We start from the raw sequence: 17,964 nt of genomic DNA, 5'->3' as shown, positions 1-17,964 counted from the left end.
TTCTTGCACTATGAGGCCAATCATGATTTTTCCTTGGCACATGATCATGATATGCTGCCATATTGTTTAAATTTTAATGAATTAAGTAGCGCTATGTTCATCATTAGGTACTGTCAAAAAGAAAAGAAAAGGTTGAACCGTAAAATGGTTTCTCTTAATTTCACTTGAAATAAAGAGGTTTATATTCCTAAAATAGGATATTTTGAGAAAGATTGAGAGAATCTTATTCATGAAATGGTAATGTTATGCGTACAACTCTTTTATAACTTTTATTTTTTTAATTTTTGTAAGTACATGAGAATGAACTACAAAGTACAAATAACACCTAAGCCAGACAGATAATTAGTACCTCACTACACCAATGGGAAATCAGGTAGGTGGAAGTTGAGTGGGAATACATCTAGGGAAGGACGCTGCCCAATATGATAGATTCAAACATCGAGAGTAAGAGAATCCTAAATAACACCATGGAAATGCAACCGGGGAATGATATGGCCCAAAATGGTGGAAAAAATCATCTCGAGTACAAGAACACAACAGAATTAGTGGGATCTCCTTCAACGACGGTGAATCTGATGCCCAACCATATTAGGATAAGGGAAAACTCAAATCTAGATATGAGAAAACAACAACAAAAAAGAAAGAAAGAAAGAAAGAAGGAAGGAGGAAATAAATCACCAAATCCAAAAAAAAAAAAAAAAAATAGCAACACCAACAGCAGTAAAGGCGGCGTGGACGCATGAAAATTACACGACGACACGTGAGATTCACGAGCAGGCGCATGAGGGCTAGGTGGAGGTGTGTGAGGCGGCAACAGAGACCATGGAGGACGGTGAAGATGGTGGTAAGGCGTGCTTGTGAGCGGAGTTGATTGATGGATGGTGACCAATTAAGCTTTGAAAAAACCAAATCTGAAAACTAAGGTAATACTAGGAGGAGGTGATGGAGCGGGTCGGAGGAGGTGATAAGGCTGTGATTTTGGGAGGATCAATGATAGATCGCTAAAAGTGATGGATAACACCTCAAAAGATGTGAGTATGCCTCAAAAGAGGCGAAGACCTCTAGAAGGGAGGGTGGAGGAGGAGGGAGGCATAGAGATGCTTCCCTCCTCCCATGGCAACCAGGCGTGGAGCGAAAGTTTTGACACGTGTTAACATGTAATTGAAAACACACAAATTAGTCACTCTCTGATTACATATTAACACGTGTTAAAAATTGTAAAAGAATTGTAAAATAGTTTGAAGACCAACATTTTTCTTTCTAAAATAAAGCTTTTTTTAAAAAAAAAATGCTAAACCTACAATTGATCAATAATTACTTTACTTTATAACTTGCTCACGCGTTTATGTGACGATGGTATTAAAAAAAATTTATTGGGCAACATTAGTCAACAAGTTGTAAAATAATTGAAAACCATATTATTGGTCTGGCAATGTCATTACTCGAAAACGACGAAAACCACCATTAATACATGCGTTTTTTTTTTTTTTTTTCCCTTGGAAAATGACGTACTTTATCATGATAAACAATGAACAGGCCAGGTGTTTTAATTGTGGAATAATACTTGATGTATATTCTTATCATTCGATTTTTTATTTTTTATTTCAGAAGTTCACCTCAGAAATTATACTCCTATTTTTTAATCTACATAAATTAGTTATAGGCAACTTAAAATTGAGATATGACTAAATTTCAGTATCTTAAATTTTCAGAAATCAAGTTAATTCCAATGTGTTCTGGAAAAATGTGACAATCCTTTGGCACAGTAAGGAGATAATAGTTGTTGGGGGGTATTTATTTTAGTAATTCCCAAAAAAATCATGACCATAAAATAGAGAAGATCGATATAGAATTAAGATTTAAACTCAAAACCTTTATTCATTTAATTATAATTTATCTCAAAAATTTAAACCAATAAGAAATTGAAAATTTAATTATTTAAGTAATACTAGGATTCTCTCTCTCATTTTTATTTATTTTTTACTCTTTTAATAAATTGGGATATATATAAAAGATTTTTTATGTTATTTCTAAGACCTAGTTTTTAACTTGAATAAAATTCAATGAGAAATGATTCGTACACTCATTTCTTACAACAGCCTCACAACAAGCTGACATAGCTGGTAATATTTTATTATTTTTTTGTTTTGTTGTACGGATCATTTCTCAAATTTTTTTTTTTTTTTTTGTAAAAAAATAATAAAATATTACCAGCCACATCAGCTTGTTATGGGACTGTTGTGAGAAATTAGTGTAGAGATCATTTCTCTTTCTCAAATTCAATACAAAATGACATGCCACGCTGTTAATCCAAATCATGCTAAGAATCTGATGTGTTAGTGAGATGGATTTGAGATAAATTCTTATCAAAACAAAAATTAAATAAACAAACAAACGGAACACAAGATGATATTAGTGGACCACACCAAGGTTCCCACAATCCCTATCCCATTTTAAAGTCACCACCCGTACCGAACAATGCGGGAAGAGGGTGCAGAGTTTAAACTTTAAAGCCATCACTTTCTCACAGATAACATCATGATAGTCATGGTGGTAAAATTAATTTTTATTGTCGATTATATTTACATTATGGAAAAAGATAATATATAGTTATTACGTGGAGTAATATATTCTACGTGTCATATAAATGTCTATCAAATATCCATCAAATAATAAGGTGGCTTTTAGATTCACCATTTGATCAATCACATGCGCAATAGTAATTTTAAAAGCCATCTCATTATTTGACGGACACTTGATGGACGTTTATATGACATACAGAATTACTCTATTATGTGATTCTTATGTGGATTTTTTTTTTAAAAAAAAATATAATTAAAAACATATGTCAACTCAATAGACTTGAGAATTTTCGTCCAACTCAATTTGTTGGGAATAATTTCACTTAGACTGGCCCAAGGAGGAGACAGTAGGACTCCCGGGAAGTCCTATCTTGGGAGATAGACGTTAAGTAGCCAAGACAACAGTATTCTTGGAAAGTCCTATCCCAAGAGTCAGACACTAAGCAGTTATTCTCGAGAATACGCAACAGGAGGTAAATCTAGATTGGGTCCTGAGAATGTAGACAACCCAAGAGCAAGAGCCAGCATTGGCCCGAGACAAGATTGTCCCAAAAAATCAGGTATCAGTTATCTCAAGTAATCCAGATTAGGACTCTACTCCAAGTTGAATTGGAGTAGGAGTTATAATCGGATTAGCAGTCTTGTCCCCGGTGGAATCGGCAGTCCAAGTAGAACTTTGGCACTCCTAAATCAAGAAGGAGTAAAAAACCTAATTCAGGTTGACTTCTATCTCTTTGCCTATAAATAGGCTCATATCCTAAGTATAAACTCAGACTGATTATTTTATACATTTAACATACTTTTATCTCAGAAGCTAATTCAGACATCAGAACGAAACCTCCAAAAAGGTAACTTGATTTTAGTTGTTTTGCAGTGATCTTGGGAAGTGTGAAGTGTGAAACTGTACCAACACAATTTATTAAATCTATCCTTAAATCATATGATTCTTACATGCAGTTTCAATAGGATTAACCAATATATGTGATTCTCACACATTTAAAAAAAATAAAAAAAGTAAAAACTATATTTTCATCTTGCAAATATACCACAATATTATTTACGTCTTGAATCGGTCCTTATTAAAAGAAATAATTAAATGATTGTTTATACTTTATATGATAAAAATGTAATTTTTATCATTAAGCTACATCAGCCGTTGACAACATATGTTAAAGTATTATCCATATTTTAAAATGACTTGGTGGCCGACCATCCACGGGATCGATTTGTACATGGCACATGAAAATTCTAGAAACACGTTGGTGCCCAATAGTCAGAGACAGCAACATAGTAATCCATAGTAATCTCGTTGCACACGTTGGATTTTGTTGGATGAAAAGTCAACGGTCCAAAAAACAACCCTTTCATTCTCAAATATGATAAAACGCCAAAATGGACCCTCCTCTTCCGCAACAAGTTTTAATCTTGACAACCAAGGCAAGGAAAAACAAACTTGAAAAGGACGACGACGAGGACAGGGAAGAAAGGAAAAGTTGAGGAAAAATGAAGCTAGTTTGGTCCCCGGAGACTGCATCAAAGGCCTATATTGATACTGTTAAATTTGTAAGCAACGTTTTTGTTTTGGATCGATCTTCTGATGAAATGCTTTTCAATTCAATTGGGTTTTTTTTTTTTCAGTGTTTTAATGAGATCGATCTGGTATTGGGTTTTGTTTGCAGTGTGATCTTTATCAGGAATCAGGAGTGGCAGAGCTTGTTTCTGCCATGGCTGCCGGTTGGAACGCAAACTTCATCGTTGAGACATGGTCACAAGGTGGAGTTATGGCGACAAGTATTGGGCTAGCGGTGGCGAGCCGTCACACGAACGGAAAACATGTGTGCATAGTCCCGGACGAACAGTCAAGATCGGAGTATGCTCAAGCCATGGCGGCGGCCGGCATGTCACCGGAAGTTGTTGTTGGAGAGCCGGAGGAGGTAATGAATGAGCTAGCAGGCATAGATTTCATGGTGGTGGATTGCCGGCGGAAGGACTTTGCAAGAATACTGAGGCTGGCAAAGCTGAGCAGCCGTGGTGCGGTGCTAGCGTGCAAGAATGCTAGCTCGAGATCGGCGGCGAGTTTCAAATGGCGGAGCGTTCTTGAAGGGACTGGATCCCGGCGGCTTGTCCGCTCTGTGTTTCTGCCGGTGGGGATGGGACTGGATATTGCGTATGTCGCAACTAGTGGTGGAAATGCAAGTTCAGGGTCAAAAAGATGGTTTAAGCATGTGGATCAGCAATCAGGAGAGGAGCATGTTATTAGAAGATAAATTTTAGGGTGAAATATATAAATGACAATATTCTTTACTATTATTTTTTCTTTCTTTCTTTCTTACTTTTTTTTTTAATCTTTTTGTAAGTTTCTTTGTTACTTTTTTGATTGCGTGTATAAATTCATTTTCAGAAACAAAATCATTTGTACATAAGTTCATGAGAACTAATAAAGAAATATACGAGAATTTCTAGTACTAGCCATGAAATTGATTCAATAAAGTCGTTTTAGTCATTCCAAGATAATTTCATTGAGGCCGGCAGACTGCAGACAGCCTCCGATGGTTAAGCGCCTTAGTAGAGCTTTTTAAGTTATTTGATGTTTTTCTTTTTCTTTTTTGAATTCGTGACTTGTTGGTACAGTTTTCAGTATGGTGATGTATCGTATTTTGATATGCCTTCTACAAGATCTGCAAAATAGCAAAATAACAAACAACTCGTCGGGAGTGCCAACCGAACTCACTCTGATGCCTAAGTTAGATTTCTGTAGACAATTTGAGAGAGTAACGAGAACCCAGTAAAGTTAGAAATTAGACTGCAATTTTATACATGGGATAGCAGCCTATTAATAGGCATATGGTTCTGAGATAATTGAAGTATTCCGATTCAATTCATGTAGGATTCTGCTCCCTAGATTGCTAAAGATCAGATTTATTTTACTGATAGTCCAATTCAGGTAGGACATTGCCTATCAATTGATTCCACATAGATATCAAGTCTCTTATGCCATATTTTACGGGATAAATGTTTGTCCAAGAAAACCCAGGATAGAGTTCTTCTGCGGATGATAATCTATCCTGAAAAACTTGAGATAGAATCCTTCATGCACCCTACTAAGAATTTATGAGATCAAACCTTATCCCATAAATCTGGTCGTTATCTTTAAGCATTTTAGTATGATTCATTCATGTCGCTTCGTGGTGATCCCGCGAGAGTTGATTCCCGAAACCAGCTGAATATGGGCTTTCGACATGTTCTTCTAGCACATCCGAGACGATGACATTCCCGAGACGATTCGACCATAAGATTTTGCAGTGAATATTTGAGACTTGATGACCGATCGAGTCTTGCCTGGTCGGTTGGACCTAATGGGCCTGAGGTTCTGTCGTGAGCCCATTTGACTTTGGAAATGATAATTTTCCCAACATGACTATTCTTATACAAGATTTTCTGAAGGTGATTCTAGATGGTGAACTTATTTTTCATCGTGTAACAAGCGCATAGCTGTACGTATAGTAATTGTCTAATGAACACGTAGCTCTAAATTGTTACAACTCTTTCATTAAGTGAGCTGTGCCCAAGGTTGTTATTCTATGTGCTTCACTTTCGGCGTTCTTTATGCAATTGTTATGCTGACTTGTTAGCTTCTATGAATTAATCAATCTATACCAAACCTTGAGCTCTCGGACATACACTCTTTAGCTCTTTAATTAAGGCCCTAATTATGATTAAAAAAAAAATTACAAAGAATTGGATCTATCTTGAGACTTTGGAGGAAAAGAAAGGGAAAAATATAGTCACATTAATGTCACCCCTAAACCAGTAATTTCTCGTGTCACAAATTGGTTTCCCACGGACATAAATTTCCTACAAACCGATTTGTAAAAAATTTCATACAACTCACATATAAAAGTAACATGCGTCATTTAAACATGTGAGAAACACGTGCTATTAAAACATGTGTTTCTCACATGCCAAGGGACACATATCAATCTTATATATGGGTTGTAAAACTCACATACCTTTTTACATGGAAATGAAAAAGTATAAACGTCTCTTAACCAATCCATCTAAACAACTCGATCACCTCATTCACAGGAGTTTCAAGCCTTCCTCTAGCACACAGAAGGGGGCGCTTGCAGTGTTAAAAGTAAAGCAATGCAAAAAAGAACCTAGGGCATCGTTTCTGTTCCTTAACAGCAAGCGTGCAGAATATTTACCAAGTTGTTAAAAAAAAAAAAGTTACTGTAAAAACTGCTGGCTTGTACAAGACGAATGGGTAAAAATCGAACTCCCAATATGTATAAATCATATCAGTTGGAAAGCCTATAAAAGCAGTCATCTAACATCAAGAGACTATTTACTCTGCAAAACATTTGGTAATTTTACCTAGACCATGTAAAAGGCACTCTTGACATCCTTCCAGCAGGCTGATAGGCTGGTCTTGGAAGGGGTTTGTGTGTAAGTGTCCACAATTAGTTTCCCCTCACTCAACTGATGTGCAACCCCACCTCCCCCCACTCCCTTCCACAACTCCATGGAAAAGTGGATGCCTTTCATCAATTTCTACATAGAATACATTCATGAACAAGTAGCCAATTATAGTTAAACAAATTAATAATTGAACTTCGGAGTGATAGTGAGCTTACATAGTTATATGATCTCAAGATCACTAAAATTATAAAGCAGTTCACTAGTCCCAGCTATCTCGACTTCTTCTAAATGCCTTCTTTTCTGAAAGCACCTTCTTGCTCTTAAGGCGCTTCTGCTCCCCAATAGCAGCCCTTCAAGAATACAGAAACCAATATAAAAGACAGTTCCATGCCTCTACAGTCCAATAAGATTAGCAAAGACAGGACAACGTGAATATTGCAGACAATATATAATATTGCCTGTATACTACAGAATATAATAAGTCAACACGTAGAGCTGCAGGCAGCAAGAAAGTTATATGGAATAGATGGTAAGAGCTCTTACATCTTCGCAATTTTCTTCTTTTGCGCTTCTGAAGGAGGCGGAGGAACATAAGATGCAGCATCAATTATTGCCTGTTTCAAATAAGATTTTGTGCATGTCAGAGAGAGAGAGAGAGAGGGGCTTGTTAAGTACAAAACATGAAAATTTGACAATTGAAAAAACGAAAAGGAAGGCCAGAATATAAGAGTACATTGTAAGTAAACAAAATCAAGGAGGTGAAAGGAGGAAAGACAGTTTTGTTACGAATCAAAGCCCTCACATGCATCATCCTTCCTCCACAGTAACATGCAGCCCATGAAATTTGTAAAAGGACAACCACTAAATCCACCCCATTTTGCTCTGTCCTAATAAATCTTAGGCTAAAATGAAGTTCCCTTCCAAGCAACCCATCTAACCACTAACTGTTGCCCTCCAATCTACGGCTATAGGAAACAAATCAGGGCCCCGCATCACAAGTCATGTCAACAAATTTTGCCTCCCAAGATCAATGACTTTAAAGATGAGAAAACGATTGAAAAACACCAGGCACTTCTAATCGTCTCCACAAACTAACCCCAAAAGAATTCCCAACTGCCAAAGTTGACAAACCGCATTTCCCTTCTCTGTATCTCTAGCTCATCACCTTCCTCCACAAACTCTCCATTTTGGCTGCATACCTTAACAGTAATCTCTCTAGTGTGGCATTATAAAACCCAAAAAAGCCTCAACCAAGAAAGTGGTAAACAGTAGGTCACACAAAGATGGCACACCTTAAATCATGTGCATGCTAACTGGGGTTTTACTCAATCTCAGGCACAAACATTTCAAAACATCCCAGAAGACAATAGATCCAATGCTGGAGTCAAGGTTAGTTTTAACTATAGACTCCTTTAACTAGAAGCACTGTCAAATTCCCCATTGCACGCGAAAATATGCAGTGTGCATTACATAGTACCTGAAGTTTTGCCAAAGCATCTTCAATGTTACCCCTGAAAAAGAAAAGTAGAATCAAACCAAATGCCTTGACAGCATATGAGCAAAACAGATAATAAAAAGGAGGGAGAAGTTGACTTCTGTGTTCTAGTCTTTGTTGAAGAAATCACAAGCTCTCCATCCTTGTTGATTCGATTTTTCTCCTGTTCATGACCAGGAAGCTTAGAGATAGTAGAAAGGCAAGACAATACAAAACTGTAGTAGCAATCACATGAAAAAAAAAAAATAGAAAAAGACATCGAGAGAGAGTCCAAGTTATTGGGAATCATTGACACATGACGGTTAGCAAGGACCATCAAGCCATTCTTTTAAATGGTAATAAATATCTCACCAAAAAATGGTATTTCATTTGAAATGGAGATAAATCATTTCATGGTCAGGATTTAATGTTGTTACATCTAACGGTGTAAATAATGTTACATCATTTAAATTTTTAGAATGGCATGCAAATATATTTATCATGTGTCATTATCTACACGGTTAAATGCAATAACATTAAACCTGACCATGAAATGGCTCATTCCATTTCAAGTGAATGAAGAAAATCCTATTCCAGGAAGGTGCCCCCTTCCCATCTATAATTAATACTATTATAAAACAAACACATAATAAGTACGTATTCTTGAGATGATGTATCACAATCATCTTGTATTATTTCTTTCATTTTTCAATGAAAATCTTATTATCTATACTAAAAAATAATTAGAAAAATAAAAAGTGCATGACAAGAAACAACAGCAACACACCATCTGTATAATCTTCTCCCTTATTCTGTCACTTAGCCAATATGCATCTTTAACATTGAAGCGCATGTCCACCTTGGTGTTCACTGTACAACCATCAGTAACAATAAAATGTAGCCCCCTCCACTGGATGATATAAAATGAAAAGAATCACAAGTAGAACTATAATCAAGCCAAGCCGAGTATTGAATGTTCAAACTCGGTTCGTTTAATTTTTTTCGAACACGAGATGAGCTCAAGCTTATCCACCGAACTAGATAATCTGTTCAAGCTCTGTTCATTTATTTTTCGAACAAATTTGAGCTTGTTCACAAGCTACTCAATTAATTTAGTCATTCCATATATAAAGTAAATGTCGTGATTGTTTAATTTTTTTAAAAAAAATTATACTAATCATCAGTTATTTAATTATGGTTAAGATTTATTATCTGAGTAATTAGAGAAATTAACTCAAATCTTAAATAATCTAATCTCAATTTTATATGTTTATCTTGTAGTATATATATACATTCATATACACACATACATATATACATACACAAGCTCACTCATATACACACAAAGGACTTATATCTATATCCAGACTCAGTGTTACAATAATTCAACTTATATCTATTACATTACGAAGAACATTTATTTATTTCTTTTTTCTTTTTTCTTTTTTTAAAGTACTTAACATGTTCTCATTACAAAGTTAAAAATAATAAAAATGAAGTTATATGAGCTTATACGAGCCTATACAAGCTGAGCCTGAATTTTTTGTTCAAGCTTTGTTCGTTTAATAAACAAACCAATCTCGAGTAGCTCTACTCGCTTACAGCCCTAGTCAAAAGAATAATGATGATATAATAAAATAGGAACTAAATGCTGATCTAGAGCATATGTAGAAGTGAATTAACCTTTGTTGACATTTTGACCTCCAGGTCCACCGCTTCTTGCAAAATTGACAATTACATGGTCTGAATGAAAAATTTGATGACAGTTATAAGATATTTGATGCAAAGAAAGAATATATATATGAGGACATATTATTGTCATTCAGTTCCAAATTATAAGGTCACCAAAAGAAACATAATACGATGTTCACTGCCATGCTGACAGTATCTAACTTTCAGGAATAGTTACAAACAATTCCAGAACTAATAAATGGATACAATCATATGGCTTCCTACAGTTTAGAATTTCAAAAGAAAAAAAAAAAAAACAAACCCTGTTCTTTTCATTTTTCTTCTTTCGAAGTAGAGCACAAAGTCATATAAGAAGAAAGACAATCCTACAACCATCATCAAGTCAATATAATAGCTAAGAAGATAGGAGAGTCACCTGGGCTTCATGTTCGTCTGTATTTGACTAAATTTTGGCTGAAAAAATAGCCAGCCAATTACGGTTTCTATGTAAGACAAATCAATAAGAACCTATCTACTGCACATGCCCACCAACAATATCTCCAAATAAATCAATTTAGTCCTATATAGTCACCTTTCGCATTAAACTAAACTTTTAATATTGGAAACAAAATGCTCTGCGCCTCTACCATAATAAAATAAAGATATCAACCTTTGTGGAAAGGACAGTAGCAAAAGGATTCTACTTCAGTGCAAAAGTCAATAATTTATATACATACAATATACACTCCACGAGAAATCTTTGAGATAATAGGGAGTTTGAAAACACAAGAACTAGAAAACAACCAGAGCATGGTTTAATAAGGTCACCAGAGTCTTTGGTCGTCACATTGGCACACATTATAACCATTCAACTCAAACCAATCAATCAATCTTCACCAGTCAGAAAAAGCATCAACCAACCATATGCAAACTCCAGTAGAACTATTAATCTATTGTAAACAAAAACTAAGAAACCCGATAATTCCTCTATTTTTCTTTTACTCCTCTTTTCCCAGAATCAAACATCTTCACGAAACCGCGAGACTAACATCCAAATACTTGGTGTTGGGAGATTACTCTTTCAGAGTCTTTTACTCAACCCCAAAAGCTTCAGCTAATGGGTTACAGTAAGATCCACATACAAATCAAAACCCCTCCTTTTTCTTCATTGTATTCATTCATTTTCCCACATTTTTTTTTCTTAGCAACCAAACAGAGAGTGTGGACAATACACAGTTTCTCCACGTACCGAGCGTGATTTTAGGGGCGGGCTGGTTGTCAGCAGAGAGAGCGCGCTCCTCGGCTTCTTGCAAGAGCTGCTGAACCTGCGAGAGCCGAGACGACACCTTCCTTCCGTCACCGGACTCCGACGCGGCACATCGGATACGGCCCAAGCTGACTCCACGCCGCGTGTTTCCGAGGGTCCCACTGAATCGTGATATGGAAATCAGAGGACGATGAAAGATTCCCCTGAGAATCACGCTTGTTGACGTTCTGAGAACCGCCATTTGGCCCCCTCAGTGCAACCCTAATTTGTGAGCGTTTGTTGAAGATTTCAAATTACTTACGACCATAATGTGGCTGTGAATTATCGTCGATTTATTAGAATATTTAAACACTGGGTATATATAATCAAGGATCCGTTGGTCTGATTTGAGTGACTTCTGTGTTCTGTGCGACCTCACACGTGGCAATTTTTTAAAGCTGGTTAAGCAATCTGGATGACTGGTACAAACAAATAATTGAAAATGAGCCATAAAATAGTCTAGTCTATAATGGGTGTATTTGGTAATGATTTTTTAGGTGATTTTTTTTTTTTTTTAAAAAAAACATCTTAGTAAAAATTGATTGATGTAATATAAAATAGGAAGAAGTTAATGAATTTTTTTGTAAGGAAAAGTAAAAAAATAAAAAATTAAGATTGACTTTTTTAAGAGAAAATTGGAAATAGGGGAAGAGGTTACCAAACAAAGCCAATGTTTCTTGGACTAACAAGAAAGTGGTCGCCCGCACAGACGTTTTCTTGTGTAGACCATGAGAGAGTCTGTTTGAGATAACTTCTACAATAATCTTATTATTATAAAAAAAAAAACTCTATTAGCAACAAGAGGACTTGGAGGCCACGAAAGGAGAGGAAGCACGGTAAAATACAAATTTAAAGTTGTTGACAATGAGCTTCTTACCAATGTTCCACAAAATGAGCGCTTGACAGATGAAGCTCAAAGGACATTGATCATTTGGCCTCCAATAATTTAGGATAACAGTAGAAAGACATGTGAGCCCTACGCACAGGGGAAGATGAATGAAGGGTTAAGGAGAGGTTGGGATAGCGAAAGGAAAGCATGTTAAAGGTGGAGGTTGAGGGTGGATAGTAGATCTAGGTTTGAGAAATCGAGATTTGTTGTCTACGGAAGGCACGTGGGTCTCACTAATCGTGGAACAAAGAGAAGGTCGATGAGGGAGGAGAAAGGCCGAGCAGGTGGTGGCTGAGAAGGTGAAACTATAGATCTAGCTTTCAAACCAACAAAAGATATATGATAGTAGGAAAAGAAAATGAAGAGCGAGAAATGAGGGAAGGTGAGGAGTGAGGGGGTAGGGAGGAGGAAGGAGGCGATGAAGGGTCTCGCAAGGAGAGGCTTTTCTCACAAGGAATAAGAGCTTCTCTTATTTGAAAGAAGCATGGATTGAAATATAAATTTGATGATTTTAGTCAAGCTAACTAGTGTCCTTATAACATGGTCAAACAATTAGTAAAATAATTTAATTTTATATGAATCGCCATTAAATTTTGGATGAATCGCCATTAAATTTTGAATCTGATATATTTTCTATACGCTTAAAAATGCATGTAGTTTTTCTCTTAACGTTTTAGCCTCATCTACAATCTCATAGATTGCCAATTGGCCTAAAGTGAGGGTCAAATTATCCAAGGTTTCATCTTAACTATTCCTCATTTGCACATAATATAATTAGAGTGATGTTAGGAAAATAATATATATTTTCCTACAAGTTATTTACATATTGACTTAATTAATCACATAACACTTATAATGTCAATCACTAAAATATTAAGTTTACTTATATAACGCTTACTGCATTTACAAATTAAAGTAGCAATTCACATTACACTTGGCTACTAAAATGTGACCATCATGTAACACTTATATCACTACCGTATGAATTTATAAAGAGTGTATTATAAAAGTTATAACACCCCAAGCGTTCTCGATATAATTAACTGAAAGTTTTATTCAAGATATATCACCATTCCAAGGTTGTAGAACATCACTACACAGATTCAGTCATCAACGCATATATTAGCATTCAATATAAGAGGCCTTGGAAAGCCAACAAAAGTATCCAGCCATCATCTCAGACCCCACTTGTGAAACCAATACATCAAGTATATTAAACTCGGCGAAAGATCACTTGCATTAACTATCCAACAACTTCAATAGAACCTACTACCAAATACTACCACACGGAATTTGGGAAAGCGGGTGGAAGGGTTCCAACAAGATGAGCTTGTTCGTGTCTGACTCAATTTCTCCCTTTCCCCCTAGAATAACTATTTCTGTCTCTAACATCAGATGTCATCCTCCCAGGGAGCTCTGAGCCAGAAGATCCTGCCCCGCCCCTAGCATCTGGTATCACCCTTCCTGAGTGCTGGGCATGCTCCGTTGAAGGAAGCGCCCAACCGCCCCTACTGGCATGCCCATTTCGTCCACTGCCACCAGCTCCTACAACACAAAATTTCACCCAAAAACACAATTGAGCAATCCACACACCGCTAGAAAACAAGACAATATATGCAAAAGCATGTTTGCAAACAATTGATAAACACAATTCACATCCATACATGATTGAACCCATGATCCACCTTTATCGAGAGGAGAGGAGAGGAGATGTCACTTGTTCCACAAATCATAGCTAGAATGTTTTTTTTTTTTTTTTTATAAGTAAAATTAGATTTAATTAATAGAAAATCACAGCTAGAATGTTAAGCAGCAATAACAGCATAACTATTGAAATATGTACATAGCTAAACTGAATTCTATTCAGCTTGGTTCAAACTCCCAATGAAATACTACAGCAAAATCAGAAGTAATTCATAAAGCCATTTGTACGACAAAGGAAATGCAAGTCTATTCTTACCAATCCAAATGATATTTGATGTACCTACGAATATGCACTGCCGAGTAAATGTACACGCTAACATGCTACAACATTACAGTGCTAATCTCTTCATTGAACTAATGACAGAATAGCGGTGCTCTGTTCCTACAAGACCTAACAAGCCTAGTTGCCATCCTCATATATAGTTACAGCAACCCGTAATGTAGTTACAGATGAATTAAACAACTGAAAACCACTCCTTGGACCAATTAAAAGACAGATAATTAGAGTTACAACATGCAGCATTCCAACCTTCTAGGCACAGATCAGGATGCAAAATATTATGGGAATATTTTATTTTTGTTCCAAAGTCAATGAAGTATCACATTCCTATTTAGCAAAAGAGACACCTACCAATATTATCATAACCAATACAATTCTCAGACCAGCCAGGCATATGTTTTTGAGCACTTCCCTTCCAAGATTGTTCAAATCCGGCAAGCTCATCTGAAAATTTTCCAATCCAGAGCTTTTGGTTATTTCTCCTTTATGTGCTAACACATATTAAGTGCATCTCGGTATACTCACACACCCCAAAATATACTATGTCAACATACCTTCATTCAGATTGTGTAAGGTCTGCATTGTGTCCACTTTACCATCAGGATTAAGCTTCCTTGTCATGGAATGGCCCTACAAATTATGTCCTCAACATAAGTACAATATCAATTTTTGATTTCTTACATATCTTTAGTACAATATCAACATCCCAACGATAAACACCAAGAACACGAGTGGTATACACTAGGAAGTACACAAAAAGCACAGACTAAAAAGTCAAGTAATAAATACCTTATTATGAAGTCCCCTAGATATCCTGTGTTTTGCTTGCCTTGTAGCAGTATCAGCTTCTTTGCTTTCTTCCAAGGTCAGCTGCTCCACAATAAAGTCTAATTAAGAAACAGAACCAACCTACAAATCAAACATGTCACCAACCTTAAAGATCACTTACTCCATCACTCCCTGTCCTTCTAGTTGTGGATGAAGTATAATATGCTCCATTGGCACCGCCATAAGTGACAGTGGAGCTATGAAAAGCGAAACTACGAGCTTGTGGTTGCAACTGTGTCCCATTCGACCTGCTGTAGTCATTTCTGTACTGCACATGCTTGCTCTTTTTCTCTGCAATTAAGGAAGAGAGGAGAAAAAGGAGAGTTTTTGAGGTTGGACTCCAACAATAACAATCAAAACATAGAATTAAAACGGGGTCTTTCCCACTCTTGATCCGGATGGATGAGAGAGGAATGCATCCAACACAGAGGCCCACTTAGCAATATGATGTGCTCTAAAGTTGGCACTTCAAGGGTCTTTCCCTTTTCCTATATACTGTTTAAAAGAGAGGAAAAAAAAATAGCATTACAACCAGTTAAAAGATGCACTTTACCTTCAACTTCATCTTCCGGATCCTCAACAAAAGCTTTACTGCTTGACCTACCATGCTTCCTAGGGTTTTCATTCTTTTCTTTATCTGTATCTTCTTTTTCGTCGTCAGAAATTAACTCCTCGATAATTGGGCCCCTTGGTCTTTCTGGCTGTGGAGCTTGATGCTCAAGAATTCCAGTCGGATGCATATTCATAAAAGGACTTCCACTTGAACCGAAGAGGCTCGACTCAAACATGCCTCCAAATGGGCGTGTGAAGAAAGGGTCATCAAATGGATTCCTCCCTCCAAAAAAGCTTGGCATTAAACTTCTGTTACCCCCAAAGCCCCCGAAACTAGCAAAAGGATCACCAAAATCAAAGAAAGGATCCCTGCCACCTCTGCCTCCCTGCATTTTCTAAGTGCTATGAACCCCCCCAAAACTTGAGCCTTGGTATGCAAAGCAAAATATATGCTGCAACCATGACATTCAGCATTAGAACCAATTAAACGACAATTATATGAAGCAATAACAACAAAAAAACATGGTAGAAATTCTGTTTGCTAACTTCTTAGCAAAATTACCATCTACGAGGATATTTTACCAACAACTAAAGAATCAAACAGCATATTCTAAATAAATTTGCAACCATCCTACTAAATAATATTTAGAAATCCGCTAAAAATTCCAAAAATCCACCCCGGTTGCCTCCTGGTGGTCCTAACAACTTCTCCATGAACTAGTTTCACTATAACTAATGAGAAAGACAAAAAAATTGGAACTATAGCAGGCATGATCTACACTAAACATTCTCAACCATCAAAGATTCAAAAGTTTCTACATTAAGTTCCGCTCAATCAACGTCTCAAGAAAAGGAACCTAACACCATGATGATCAGTGTTACCATCCATGAATCACCCTATTCAGCAACAAATCAAACAAAGCGCATAGAATCTACGCTAAATGGGTAGAAGACAATATATCTACATATCCATAATCATAGAAATACAAGTTATGTCCACCAGATAACTAAAAAATACATGGAAATCATGGAATTGCAAAATAACATGTTATGCGCATAGAAATCTCGCTCCTATAAAATGACTCTGATTTTCACTAGCAACGTATGATTATACCCTTTCAAATTTTCTCGCCAACCATAAAGAACATCAAACGAAGTACAACAGAGATTACCAAACAAGACATGCCCACCTTACAATCTCTACCACAAAATTAACACGAACAGAAAACAGAAGCCCTAGCTGGTTTACTAGGGAAATCATAAACAAAACCATAAACACAAACCCAAACTCTTTGAAAACAAGAAATTCTCGACACAAATATCATCAAAACCGAAATCCGTAACATAATCCAACAAAAAGAGCCAGAATTTGCAACACGACACCGTCCGATCCCCTAATTTTCACCCATTTCACAGCAAAAAACACAGATTTATTTAATTAACATCTATCTAGCCACGAAACAAAAAAAAAAAAAAAAAAAAAAAAATCAAAACATGCATAAAATGAGTAAATTTTTCAATAGAATATAACCCTAAGTGCATCACAGGGAGAGAAAGAGAGAACCTTCGAAGGACAATGGACACGAATATGGAGAAGAATGAAAGAAATCGAAAACCCAGACCGACTCAGGATATGATCAAAGCGTGAAAAATCACCGACTGAGAGAGAGAATCAATGGAAGTCTCTAGCACATCCAAGCAATACGGTGATATTATTAGCGGGACAGTACGTGTCTGTGAATGATTGGTTGAGATAAAAGGCCGACCAGGTTTTATTGGGCCAACCTGGGATTCTAAACTTGAAGGCTAGGCCCAAGAACATAGCATTGTATTTGCATTTTGTTAGCCCTTTAAAAAAATAAAATAAAAAACTTTTCAAACACGTCCGATATGAAATAAGTGTTTCAAATGGGTGTAAAGAGTAAGCATTACTCTTTGATAACAATTTGACTGGCTTATTTTGGTAGTTTGAAAAAAAAAAAAAAAAAAGATAAGTTTGTTTAGAACTACGATGGATGCTAACGTTTATGTCCTATAATGCGAGAAACATGCATTTCATATGCACCGTTTCGTTAAATTCAAAGGTAAATCCTTTACGATTATTTGGAATTCTCCTGTTAATCAATTATAGTTGGGTCTTGAAATTTTTATGACCTAATCTTTTAAGTACAGTTGCCCATGTTTGCCTCCTTGTAGGAACTTGCTTGTGTAAATCTCCTATGAATTTTAAGCCGTCTTATTTTTTTAAGGGTTGCT

At 36.3% G+C, this 17,964-nt stretch overlaps 3 protein-coding genes across 3 annotated transcripts; 1 reads left to right on the top strand and 2 right to left on the bottom strand.

Annotated features, from left to right (window-relative positions):
* Window positions 1–3,982: 3,982 nt before the first annotated feature.
* Window positions 3,983–5,050, top strand: LOC133854640 (uncharacterized). Its single transcript, XM_062290884.1, has 2 exons — window positions 3,983–4,145; window positions 4,262–5,050. Exons 1-2 carry the CDS (start codon window positions 4,086–4,088, stop codon window positions 4,847–4,849), a joined length of 648 nt encoding a protein of 215 aa, XP_062146868.1. The 5' UTR covers window positions 3,983–4,085; the 3' UTR covers window positions 4,850–5,050.
* A 1,796-nt stretch (window positions 5,051–6,846) lies between these two features.
* Window positions 6,847–11,737, bottom strand: LOC133853655 (uncharacterized). Its single transcript, XM_062289653.1, has 8 exons — window positions 11,399–11,737; window positions 10,162–10,221; window positions 9,266–9,348; window positions 8,598–8,662; window positions 8,482–8,515; window positions 7,548–7,618; window positions 7,220–7,354; window positions 6,847–7,136 (listed from the first exon to the last, which is right to left on the bottom strand). The coding sequence occupies exons 1-7, from the start codon at window positions 11,655–11,657 to the stop codon at window positions 7,264–7,266; spliced, it is 663 nt and encodes a 220-aa protein (XP_062145637.1). The 5' UTR covers window positions 11,658–11,737; the 3' UTR covers window positions 6,847–7,136; window positions 7,220–7,263.
* Window positions 11,738–13,380: 1,643 nt separating this feature from the next.
* Window positions 13,381–17,420, bottom strand: LOC133854565 (uncharacterized). Its single transcript, XM_062290800.1, has 7 exons — window positions 17,273–17,420; window positions 15,710–16,160; window positions 15,278–15,447; window positions 15,118–15,198; window positions 14,883–14,958; window positions 14,680–14,772; window positions 13,381–13,889 (listed from the first exon to the last, which is right to left on the bottom strand). The coding sequence occupies exons 2-7, from the start codon at window positions 16,098–16,100 to the stop codon at window positions 13,690–13,692; spliced, it is 1,011 nt and encodes a 336-aa protein (XP_062146784.1). The 5' UTR covers window positions 16,101–16,160; window positions 17,273–17,420; the 3' UTR covers window positions 13,381–13,689.
* Between the last annotated feature and the right edge of the window lie 544 nt (window positions 17,421–17,964).

Source organism: Alnus glutinosa, chromosome 13 (genome assembly GCF_958979055.1).
Source record: "Alnus glutinosa chromosome 13, dhAlnGlut1.1, whole genome shotgun sequence".
NCBI classification, from domain to species: domain Eukaryota; kingdom Viridiplantae; phylum Streptophyta; class Magnoliopsida; order Fagales; family Betulaceae; genus Alnus; species Alnus glutinosa.
This window is presented reverse-complemented; position numbering and strand designations above follow the sequence as displayed.

Coding starts and splice junctions, on each gene's coding strand:
- LOC133854640 (XM_062290884.1), top strand. CDS start 4,086: ATGAAGCTAGTTTGGTCCCCGGAGACTGCATCAAAGGCCTATATTGAT. Junction 4,146..4,261: donor ATATTGATACTGTTAAATTT/GTAAGCAACGTT, acceptor TTTTGTTTGCAG/TGTGATCTTTATCAGGAATC.
- LOC133853655 (XM_062289653.1), bottom strand. CDS start 11,657: ATGGCGGTTCTCAGAACGTCAACAAGCGTGATTCTCAGGGGAATCTTT. Junction 8,663..9,265: donor GGGAGAAGATTATACAGATG/GTGTGTTGCTGT, acceptor GGTCATGAACAG/GAGAAAAATCGAATCAACAA. Junction 8,516..8,597: donor ACAAAGACTAGAACACAGAA/GTCAACTTCTCC, acceptor TTTCTTTTTCAG/GGGTAACATTGAAGATGCTT.
- LOC133854565 (XM_062290800.1), bottom strand. CDS start 16,100: ATGCAGGGAGGCAGAGGTGGCAGGGATCCTTTCTTTGATTTTGGTGAT. Junction 15,199..15,277: donor GAAGGACAGGGAGTGATGGA/GTAAGTGATCTT, acceptor ATTGTGGAGCAG/CTGACCTTGGAAGAAAGCAA. Junction 13,890..14,679: donor TATTGGTTATGATAATATTG/GTAGGTGTCTCT, acceptor TTTGTGTTGTAG/GAGCTGGTGGCAGTGGACGA.